Here is a 12,723-nt window from a genome sequence, read left to right as displayed (position 1 = left end):
ATCACTAAAAAGAATTATTCAAAATGAAAGAAATTGGTCCCATAAGGAGGCAGGGAAATTCAGGAAGGGGAAATAAAATAAAATAAAATAAAATAAAATAAAATAAAAACAGCAATGTTGATACACATAAGTACTACTTGCATAAAGCAATAAAAATGTTTTATGTTTAAAATATAAGTAGCGTTAAAACAATTGACATTAAATAGCAAAAAGACAGGAAGGAGATAAATGGATTTAAAATGTTCTAAGGTCCTTTACACTTATTATGAAGTGGTGAAAGGAATAATTTTAAATTATTTTTTAAGGTAATCACTTAAAGAAGAGGAACAGAATGTAGAAGCAATGACTTAAAAAGGAGAGTGACAGAAACCAATTTAAAGAAGCCCAAGAAAGGATAAAAGAATGGAAGAACAGGCAGGACCAAGAGAAAACAAAATACAATGGGTCCATTTAAGTCCAATAATGTTGGTAATTTCATTAGTTGAAAAAAATAGGAAATTCTCAAATGAAAGACAAAGTAAAACAGAACCTAAATAAAATCTTCAGGATAGGAAAAGTTCGAAAGTGGCGAGATTGAAAACTATACCAAGCAAACACGAACAAAAGAAAGTTAGGGAAGTGATACGAACTTAGAAAAAAGTAGACTTTAAGACAAGAAGCATTAAAAAAAAAATTGCATAATGATACAAGTCAGTTCACCAGGCATATATCATAATTTTAAACGTGTATGTGCCACACTTCATTGCCTCAAGGTAAAAACAAGCAAAACTCTATCCCAGATCCTTCTACTAAGCTTCTAATTCTTATATCTGATGAACTATGGGACTTGAGCGGGATGTCTTAAATGCACCAAAATCTCCATACCCAAACCTAAAATTATTATTTTCTCCTACAAAACCTGATCTTTTCCTGGTAATTTTGCATTTGGATGGCTGTATCACCAGAAAGCATTACTACACTGTTCAAAGACCTCTGTGTCCCATAGATTCCACATCTTTCTATATCTTTTATTTTTACACTTCTCTCATCATCTTCTGCCAAAACAACTCTAGTACTTTCCTAATTTTTCCCTGCATAAAAGGCCACCCCTACTTCAAAACACCATCCATACAGATACTAGAATGTGCTCTTTAAAACAAACCTATTAGATCATTAGATCTCCAGCTCAAAACTGTTCATGGTTCCCCTCTGCCTGTGATACAGGGCCTTCTGCACGTAGCTTCTGTCTATTTCTGCTGTCACAGGCTCCTATTGTTCTCTGCCTCGTGCCCCAGAACATTACCAAATGACCTGAGGGTCAGTCTGTAGCCTCTGAAATGGGATGCACCTGCAACTTTGTACATGCTTTTCCTTCTCTATAGAATGCTTTCCCAAGGAATGCCTTCTCCTTCCAAGTTGCTACAATCTAAGGCTGAAATGTATGCCATGCTTAATGAATGCCAGGGAATGTTTTAGTTTAATCTCACCACAGCCCTGTCAGGTAGTCACTATTAGTGTAGCCATTTCACAGAGGAGATCATCAAGATTTAGAGAGGAAAAGTGTCCACGTTCAGAGTTGTTGGGATGGACAAGAACTGGGTTTTTTCCTAGGAAGTCTTCCTCCAGAGCTTACACACACACACACACACACACACACACACACACTCTCTCTCTCTCTCTCTCTCTCTTTCTCTCTCTCTCTCTCACTCTTTTTTAAAGACTCCATTTATTTATTTGGCAGAGGAAGAGAGAGAAAGCACAAGCAGAGGGAGAAGCCGGCGGAGGGGGAAGACGTACCACAGGTCCCTGGCTTTTCTGCCTCCACTGTCCTTTGCACATACTTCTGTCAAAAAGCATTTATTACACCAAATTTACAATTACTTACTAACTCATCTACTTGAATGAACCTCTCAAGAATAAGGACCTTGTTCATTTCATCTTTGTATTCCCAAGGAGAAGTTCCTTGCCTGCACAGCAAGTAGCTGGTGAATATTGTTGAATAAACAATGAAGGAATGAATAGAACATGTAAATCGTTCTTATATGGATCTTTGCATCTAACATACGTTTACAAAGGGAATTCTTGGAGTTAAATATGCTTCTTGATTTGTAAAGTTGTTGTTACATTATGCACACATTTGGTCTATGTACATGTATGTACGTACTTATGTATTTTTTTTTAACAAAATGGCATGTTTGTCCTATGGATTAACCTGTTTTTAAAGCTAAGTTAGTTCATTTTTAGCACACATTTAATTGGTAAGAAGCAACTCACAGAATAACAATAAAAATATCACTGAAAGATTTAAAACATTGCCTTAGAGATAGTATTTTCATAGGAAAATGCATCCTTAGCTAAAAATTTGCAGTGATAAATGATGTTAAGTCTATTACTTAAGTAAATTCAATTTATGAGTATTAGATTACAGCAAGCAGAGCAAATTTGATCATTTGTAAAATACGAGATACATTAATGTGCCAACTCTACTACCTAAAAGAAGTACGACTTAGACTTCGTACCTATCAGAATGGTTATTATCAAATAGACAAGAAATGGTAAGTGTTGACAAGGATATGGAGAAAAGGCAAACTTCTTGCACTGTTGGTGCAGATAGAGGCTGGCACAGCCACTGTGGAAAGCAGTAAATTTCTCCAAAAGTTAAAAACAGAACTACCACATGATCTGCCAATCCCATTTCTAAGTATTTATCTGAAAAAAGGGAATATACCAATTTGAAAATATATTGGCATTCCCACGTGCTTTGCAACATTATTTACAATAGCCAAGATATGGAATCAAAGTAAATGTCCACAAGTGGATGAATGGATCAAGATGATGTTATCTACATACATACATACATACATACATACATACATATATACACACAATGGAATATTATTCAGTCATAAAAAATGAAATCTTGCCATTTGCAACAACACGGATGGACCTAGAAGGTATTATGGTAGGTGAAATAAGTCAGGCAGAGAAAGACAAATACATATGACTTCACTGATATGTAGAAATGAAAATCAAAATAAATGAACAAATGAAACCAAACACACAGACTCAGATATACAGAGCAAATGAATGTTTGCAGGAGTTGGGGAACTGGATGAAATAGGTAAAGGGGATGAAGAGGTACAATCTTTCATTTATAAAATAGGTAAGACTTTGGGATGTAATGCACAGCATAGGGAGTATAATCAATAATATTGTAATAACTTTGTATTGTGACAGATGGTACCTAGACTTATTGTGGTAACCACTTTGTAATGTATATAAATATCGAAGCACTATGTGGTGCACCTGAAACTAATACAATATTTGAATGTCAATTATTCTTCAATAAAAAATAAAAGAAGTATAACCTTACTTACTTAACATTGACAATTACAAAATTGAAAGTTATGAAATTTTTAAAAATGTTCTGTTTAGAGAAAGAAGCCTTAATAGCAACATGCTCAGATTTCGATACCAAAGAGGTGGAATTCATAAGACCAGAACCAGATTCCCATAGCTTTTAAATAACAATTTAAACAGGGACACAGAACTACTCTTTTGTTCTTACTGATATATTAGCTTATGCATTGTACTATGGATATTTCCACTTTTTTAGCTTTACCCTGGGACTTTGCGATGTCTTAATTTGGGAGTGAGCAGAATGTACAGCTACCACACAATTAATAGATTTTTTTCATATCATGACAACAAGAAGAATATAGTCCTATGGCCCTAATGATGTTTCATTTCTAAACAACTGATTTACAACCAAAGAATTTTTTTAATGTTTACTGCTGACCAGAGATAGTTTGTACTTAAGCTCCTGCAAACACTACATCAAAGTCAAGCTGATCCGAGTAAGGATAATAATTATTATTAAAGGGAACCTGTGGTTACAAATAATTTAACTCAAAACACCAAGTTTTGAGAACATCTGAGACAAGACTGAATGCTATTTTGAGGAGGGCTGGTGCGGCTTAGGTTAAGGCAAGATAATTACTTCCCAGCTCTTATGTACTCAAATGTTTTCCAGTGTTATCTTATGATTTACCACTAACTCAATTTTATCATTCAGTTTGGTTTCCACAATACCATCTGGTTTTATTTTTCCCCAACAGCAGCCCTACTCTTTAAAAAGGCACAGGTCATTCCAGGGGGAGGGGGGCATAGACTCTGATGTTGGAATATATCTTGCTAAAAATCTTTCCTTTCCTTTTGCTGATCTGGAGTTTTACTCCTGTCTACTTGCTTTTGTAAGGTTTTGCTGAACGAGGCATTGCTGTTTTCCTTACTGTGGCTCCACATTCTCTGCTCAGCAAAAAACCCTTTTCAATAAAACCCACAAAGAAACTGCAGATACCCCTGTCTTTGGCATCATCTCTCAAGGGAAATCCAATCACCAGTGAAAAGTTACAAGGCTTAAAAAGGGCGGAAGTAAGCTCAGTCTAGTTTTCTGCAAATGGGTGTACAATTTCAGCTCATCTCATTCTTTGACTTCATCAGAGGGAGCAAATGACATTAAGAGAACAGACAAACGCCATTGCTTTCGAGTAATACCCCTGTTACTGCTAAGCTGAGAATTACTTGGGCAGTGATTTATAAAATTTTTCAAGTTATAACTCAACCCTCTTACTGCACTTACACTTTTAAAAATAATTAGGTTTGGCAGCTTTGATCAGACTTTAAGAAGCACGTGGAAACATACATACATCAATATTTAGAGCCACTGAATATTCTTTTTTTTTTTTTTTTTTAACAGAGAGAGAGATCACAAGTAGGCAAAGAGGCAAGCAGAGAAAGAGGGGGGAAGAAGGCTCCCTGCTGAGCAGAGAGCCAGACGTGGGGTTCGATCCCAGGACCCTGTGATCATGACCTGAGCTGAAGGCAGAGGCTTAACTCATTGGGCAACCCAGGCGCCCTACAGCCACTGAATAAATTAAGTTTATTCTTTTACCATCTAGCTATAGAATTTTAGAATTAAATTTATTCTTTTACCATCAATCTACAGAATTTTAGAATGCCTCTCAAAGTCCAAACATAACACCAAAACTGAAACTGAAAAAGTAGCTAGAAGCCAGAGTCTGATTTTGACATGTTGTTACATTTTTCTCCATCTGTTTTGACCATATTTTCTATCTTTGGGGCCGCAGACTCCCACTGTATTTGTCAGTCTCCCCTTTCCTTCTCTTGTCCCTTCTTATCAACAAACTCAGGCTCAACTCCCTCAGCTTCCTCCCACTGCTCCCAGTGTCTTCCTTTAGCATGTTAGAAAGACATTTTCCAGATGTTATGGCAGGGGACAAAAATCCAGAGGCCAGACACACATGACCCAGAGGTTGAGTCTGATCTCGTACTCCCAATTCTCTGAGGATGAAACTGATCCAATTTACTACCTTGAGTCTTAGCTGAACTATATGAACTATGATGGAGAAGGAGGCACATCTAGATACAATACAGTGTAGAGTATGTCGTTTATATTAAATTGAGGGAATTAATTGTTAAGTAGGTACACGTATCTACTTGTTCTTTAATGCATTCACAGCCTATTAATATTGATGGAGTATCCGTTATATGCTAGGCCTCTGCAAGGTGTTAGAATGTAATTAAAATTTAGCTTTTGATTACAGGGAGGGTCCCATTGATGTTCATGACCCCGGCTGTAGCCAGGCCTCCTCCCCCACCTCAGATACAGGATGGGACCGTCATGGAGCCTCACAGAAGCCCAAGACCACAGCATTACTTTCTGAGAGCATAACAGTCTTTCTCTTGGACATCTAAGGAACTTTATAGGAATTAGCTACTTCATCCCCAACATATTCTTAAAAGAAAGAAAGTGGTAATTTTTCAAAGTGATGTTTTTTTAGCAGATAAAAAATTGAATTAAAAAATGCTAACGACTCTTCTAAAACATCTTACCAGGCAATGATGTAATGGGCTGATTAGGTGGTGGCCATGGGATTTCTGGTCCACAGCTCCTCCCATCTAGGCACGGTTTCGCCTTTGTGGAGTATGGTTCATTTTGTTCTTGTTAAATATGTGCTGGGGTGTTTAAACCCTTTGTCTCACCTTTGTCTGTGAGTCTGACCATATTGCCAACTGACTCGTTCTCTATATGGCACTTACACAAGGAAGGGACAGGCAGTGGCCCTCATCCTCCTCACATGGACTGTGGACGACAGGGAGCCAGGAGCTTTAGTCACATGTCCCATGTTTACAGCCTCTAGTCACTGACACCCCCTTTTCCCTGACGTTACCATCTTCTTTAGGGTGACGTCACATCCTTGCCCTTCTAAGACATGTCATCCCAAAGGGTCACTCTTTACTCTCTCCTAGGCTACTCACTGTTCCAAATGCCTACCAATCTCACACCTCATCAGGCCAGGGTCAGTTTCTGACCCTGACATTTTGCTGAGGTGTTATGAACACATTACTTTAAAAAAACAAAATGGAATCACCACAGTATACTACACAAATAATGTACTTCGAATCCCCGATCTAATCAAATATGTAGAAGTTTGGTGTCTAATGTGATGACTGTGTCACGAACAAGACTGACGGAGCAGAACCCTCACATGAGACCAGGGCAGTGAGAAGCAGCAGGGGTTCTGAAAGCTTAAAAACATGTCTGCAAGTCTGAAATGCTTCACAAGACACACATGTAAGCCCAGTCATGGCCAAAGCAATCCCTGGGGGTCAAGGAGGGACAAAAGCTCAACTAGTAGAAATTTAATAAAATAAAGGTTACTTATAAACGTCAATTCTGCACTAGATAGCATTCCTATTTCAGCCAAATCCACAGGATTAATGGCTTCTTAAACTTTAGAAGACCCTTGATACCACTGACAATCAGACAAAAGCTCACTCTTTTAAGAAAAACACTCAGATAAATTCAGAGTTTCACAGATCCCTAATGCCCGGCACGATGGCTTTGCTGGTTATTTTCTCTCAGGATCAATTAATTATTCATGGAATGCTGGAGTGAAGGGGGAAAGGCAGATCCGCTTTATAGTTAGATGTTAGCCCCTGGGAAGGGGCTGCCTGCTTTCTCTGTACCTTATATCCCATCCATTAGGGGCCATTAATACAGAAGTTCCACGAAAGAACAAAACTCAATTTCCCTACATATTTAGTAATTAACACAAACCATGGGATATTTGCCCCAAATCTTTCTGACCCATTAGCAATACAAATGAAGGAGTTGACCTCATAATCACATAGTTAAATGAGTGGGGCTCTCCACTGACTTCCGAAAAATCGAAGCAGATGTCTGTCTATAAAGTATTGTCAATTGTACCATCTAAATGGCAAATTTGCAAAACTCGAGTGTGTTAGTTAAGATGAACCAAACTGGAATGTTGCAGACTAAAATGGTCTCTTCACGGCAATTATTTACACTGGGAAAATACCGTTTTCCAGGCTGAATTGACCGTTTTGGACACCTTGTTGAAAATTCATGTGACTGTTGAAAACTCGCTGTCAAGTCCATACAGGTGTTCTCACCTTTCTATGGGAAAAGGGGATGGTTTTAAATGCGTAAGACAGATGTGAAAGGTGCATCCTAGTGGCCAAGTCCAAGATTTTGTTTTTGTTTTTGTTTTTTAATCCAGATCTATAACTAGAAGAATTCAATCTATTCCTTTTTTTAATTTATTCATATTTATTTATTTTTTTAAATTTTTTAAAATTTATTTTTATCATAATATTATTCATTGTTTTTTGCAGCACACCCAGTGCTCCATGCAATCTGTGCCCTCTCTAATACCCACCACCTGGTACCCCAACCTCCCACCCACCCGGCAAATCAGACCCCTCAGATTGCTTTTCAGAGTCCCTAGTCTCTCATGGTTCACCTCCCCTTCCAATTTCCCTCAACTCCCTTCTCCTCTCCATCTCCCCTTGTCCTCCATAATTGCTCTTTCCCCTAGTCCCTTACCACAAACAAAAAATGAAACAAAACAAAATTGAGAAGTTATGCAGAATGATCAGTAAACTGATAAGTGTGCTCTTGAAGGCTTTGTGAAACCAAAGCAATTCAAGGCAACACTTAGCTTTTCAGTAAAAAACAAATTACTGATAGTGATTACTCAAAAGCACTTCTTCAATATTTCCAAGTGTCCAAGAACATTTATAAAGGTGAAAAAGAGGTAAAAGTCATCATCATGAAATGCAGTGATCACACCACTCTGACAACTAATGACATTCCATTTCTATTCCCTACACTTGAACCCTTCCAAGAACTGTGACCCGAGGAAAACAGTAACTGACCGAGAGAGCCCGTGGTTGTATGTGAACAATGCCTCTGATAGTGTAAGATTTTTCCTTCTGTGCCACTTTAGTTCAGTAAAATCACAGTGAGTCCAAATGCCTTCCTTGTAGCTCAGAAAAACAGTAATTAATGAGGCTAGTGAATGCTGCACTGACTCACTTGGGAAGCTTCATGCCGGGGACAACAGCAGAGAGCACTTTCAGACTATTTCAATGGTCAAGTGAGAATATATTAGGAAAAGGAAAAACAACTGGAAAGCAGGTAGCAAGAGCAAATGCAAATATATGTCATTTGATTCTAAAGTCTGTGCTAAAGGCAAGAATGTATGGGTTCTTTTGTGCAAAAATCTCCAAAGGAAAATGAATTTTTCTTTCAAAATAGCCTCTATGCTTTTTGTACGCCACTTCACTTAGACAAATTCTATTGAGGCGATATTCCCTGTCTGCCCGAGACTTGCTTTCAAGTGACTGTTGATATAGCTAAGTAGGAGAGGTGGCGAAGTGGTTTTCTGATACAATTTGTAATGATGTCTATGTTTTATTGGGAAGCCTTCACAACACAAGTGTCTAATTGCTTCCCTCAGGAAATGCACAGAAAAGTAACACATCAAATGTAAAGAAAGCCCAAGGTAAGCTTGGCTTTGGAGCAGAGGGATGAGAGTTATCTACAGCATTCTCCCTTCTCAGTTTCTCTGAGATTCTTACCTTTCCTTCTTTTTTTTTTTTTTTTAAGATTTTATTTATTTATTTGACAGAGAGAGAGAGAGAGAGATCACAAGTAGGCAGAGAGGCAGGCAGAGAGAGGGGGAAGCAGGCTCACTGCTGACCAGAGAGCCAGATGCGGGGCTCGATCCCAGGACCCTGAGATCATGACCTGAGCCGAAGGCAGAGGCTTAACCCACTGAGCCACCCAGGCACCCCTCTTACCTTTCCTTCTATTTCCATTCCCACTGCATCAGTTTGAACCTTCAACCTTTGCCATCCGGCATTCTGTAATGAGCTTCTTCTCAAGTCATCGGGTTCTCCTGCCCCAGCCTCCCTCCAGCCTGCTACCACTACCGTCTTTCCAGAAGTCAAGTCTGGTCATGCAGTTCTCACTTAAAATTCTCCCAAGGCTGTTCATCATTTTAAAGATAAAGTCAACACAGGTCGGTCATGAGACCTTTTTCTTGATGGAGCCCTTGCCTGCTTTTAGGCTAAACTTCTGCCATTTCCATCAGTGATAAAATGAGATTCAGGTCTCATCCGAGATGGTTGTGTAGAAAGACTTTATTGTTGTACACCAGAGAGGTATATTAGTTGAGTGTTTTTTTTTTTAATCAAAATATATCATATATAACTTTTAAAACCAAAACTTCATGTGACATATTCCTCAAAATTTAAATGAAAAGCAACTTTAGTCAGGTGAAAAAAAAATAAGTAAAGCAGAAAAGCAACAGTCATGAATAATAGATTTACATATCCCAAATTCTTACCCAGCGTCTGCCAGAAAGATATTTTCCAACCTCTTGCTGTTTGAAATGAATCTGTCTTGAATACCAGAAGCAAACTGTGATTGCTGCTCTTAATATTGGGTGGAAGCTCAGAACCGCAGAATTTTCCCAGAAGGGGATCACTGACGTTAGAACCATCATATATTGCCAGGTAGTCTTGGGAGCAGAAGGTGGAGGGAACCACATCGAAATCACTAAACCTGTGGAATGAACCTTGTTAATACAGAAGTTCTCCATCCGGATTTCCATTACACTATAACTCTCGTTCTTGTAAAAACAAAAGGAAAAGCAAAACAAACAAACAAACAAAAAAAACAAGACAAAGGCTAGAAGCAGAACATCCATGCTTTACTTGACAGAAAGTACTAGAAACAATATGCTATTCTAATGACTGGATGGCTATAAGCAAATATGTATATTTAGGATCATTATAGTTGTTATAGGAACTTTATACCACATATCCCTAGCACTCTGCGTTCCTGACGTTTGGGAGAATTGCCCTTCTGGATACACTGTGAGGTTCTACATGGCCCTTAGACTTTCTTTTGTCCTAAGAAATATAAGCAGAAGTGATACATATTGTGTTTTGGAAGGTGTTTTTTAAAAAAATTACTATTCAGTTTGTCTTCCCACCGCAGTGATGGGTCATGGATTCAAATGTAGAAATGAAGCATCCATCAGCCTGGCTGCTGAGTGACCAGGCCACACTGGACATCCTCATACAGGTGAGAAATCAACTCATTAAGCTACTGAGCGCTGGGCATGTTTGTTACCACTTACAACTATCCTGACAGATACGCCCTAAACTTCATTTAATGGCCTGAGATACTACTTTAATCTAAGGCCTATGCTCTGTCTTTTCAAGTAACTATTCCCAGAGTTTCCTAAACAAGCAAGGCTTTCTACATGGTTTATCTTTAGGGCTTTAGAATGGGTTTATTATTATTCTTAAATTTGTTTAAATTATTTGATATCCTGCCCTCATTTCTGTAGGTTCTCCTGCTTTCTCGGGTTTTTTTTTTTTTTTTCTTTCTTTTTGCTAGCAGCTATAATAAATAATATATAACACAGAATAATTTGTGGAGCTCCTTCAGTTAAGTGTCTGACTCCTGATTTCAGCTCAGGTCCTGATCTCAGGGTCAGGAGATTGGGCTCTGTGCATAGCAAGGAGTCTGCTTGTCCCTCTCCTTCTGCTCCTCCTTGGACTCTCTACCTCTGTCTCTCTCTCTCTCTCAAATAAAACAAATAAATAAATAGTCTTTAATACAGAATAATTTGAAGATATTTAATTTGAAAATTCCTTCTAAGAGCCTTAAGAAAAAAAGGATCTGTAAAATTTTTAAAAAGCCTTAATTAGTTCAATTTTTTCAAACTGACGATTAAGAACAAGATGAAAAATTCTTTATTTTCTTCAACCACATGTAATAGGTAATGCTCTTGTAAAAGAAGATGAAGGCAGAACAAGAGCTAGATAATTTCCCAAAATACTACATCTATTTTTATTCTCCTTGGGTAACACATTTATTTTCTACAACATGAATCCATAAAGAAAGATAAAGATTTGAGTTTCCAAGAGGACTCAAAGCTGTTTTGACATCTTATTTTTTATCATTTTTCCAGAGAACAGATGATATCTGGAAAAGCCCATTGATAGAAAAGCTTATGTTGCCATGGTACTTTGAGAGCCCTGGTAGAAGAAATCACGTTTTACTAATGTTTAAAACTTCTGCAAAAACTGGGCTAATATCTGTTTCATAGAATGTAGGTTCTTATAGTATAAAAAATTTCCCAACCATGCTAAAAGAATTTTGACTATGATAAGACAAAGCCCACACAGGAAATAGATATATGTTATCAACATATACAGTATATATATATCACCTACAATCCTACCCATGTAGAAGCAAATACTGGGCCACCAAGGCACATGGCAAGAAAGAATCCTTATTCTGCCATTCTAGGCAGATGATCCTTCCATAGGGCCTCCTTTTTTGGACCATCTGGCATTTTTTGTTTATTCTTTTGTCCCTTAGACTTAAATGACTTTTTGGACCTTGGGGCACAGCTTCCTTACAAATAGTCCTGGGGTCGGGGGGCGGAGCATCTGCAGATTTCTTCAACATGCAGCCTCTAGACCATTTACTGTCTGGTATAGGAACCCAATCAGACTGGATAAGACTTTTTTATAAAGACCCATTTGACATAGGTTCCTGGAGGCAAACTGCAGAGTATGCGATTTTAGGGATGAAAGTGATCACAGCCACTTGGTGGGGAGGTAGGTAAGAAAGATTCCAGCCCATCGAACTCCTATACAAAACTCTAGGTTGCTATGAAGTACATGAACTTTCAGAGCCCTCTGCCATACGCTGTATATCACTGAAACACAAGAGTTACAAATACGTCATCTCAGATGAATGTGGTTTTGAACTTTATCACTGATAACTGGAGGTTATGGTCCTTAATCAGTGCTGTGGGGAGTAGGTAGGATTAGGGGAGCGTTTTACTGATGATGTAAGCAGTATCATAAGGCACCAGTGTAGAGGTGTTCTGATACATGGATAAAAATACATTTCTCAAGTAGTCAGGAAATATTTGCCCTTCAAGAAATAGCATAGGGAAATATTAACAGCATGGCTTTGGGAGAAAATATGATGTGAATTCAGATTCTGACTTTTCATTTAGTAGCATATCACACTGAGAAAGTAATTTGACCTGTCTGAGCTTCAATTTTCTCATCAGTAAAATGGGTTTAATAATACATGCCTTATATAACTGTTTTAAGAATGAAAGAAGAAAAAAACCATAAAAACAAAAACCGAACAGGAGCGCCTGGGAGGCTCAGTTGGTTAAGTGGCTGCCTTTGGCTCGGGTCAGTGTTCTGGGACTGAGCCCCGCATCAGGCTCCCTGCTCTGCGGGGAGTCTGCTTCTCCCTTTCCCTCTGCTGCTCTGCCTACTTGTACTCTCTATCTCTGTCAAATAAGTAAG

General features: G+C 38.2%; 1 protein-coding gene across 1 annotated transcript in view; it reads right to left on the bottom strand.

Annotated features, from left to right (window-relative positions):
• The window catches only part of CUBN (cubilin), a 258,475-nt gene that overhangs the window by 28,129 nt on the left and 217,623 nt on the right, over positions 1–12,723 (bottom strand). Inside the window, exon 59 of the mRNA XM_059184039.1 lies at positions 9,720–9,937. Within this exon, the coding sequence (XP_059040022.1) occupies positions 9,720–9,937 (218 nt within the window). The remainder of the gene's footprint in view (positions 1–9,719; positions 9,938–12,723) is intronic.

Source organism: Mustela lutreola, chromosome 8 (genome assembly GCF_030435805.1).
Source record: "Mustela lutreola isolate mMusLut2 chromosome 8, mMusLut2.pri, whole genome shotgun sequence".
Taxonomy (NCBI): Eukaryota; Metazoa; Chordata; class Mammalia; order Carnivora; family Mustelidae; genus Mustela; species Mustela lutreola.
Note: the sequence above shows the minus strand (reverse complement) of the source record. Positions and strands in the feature narration are given on the sequence as shown.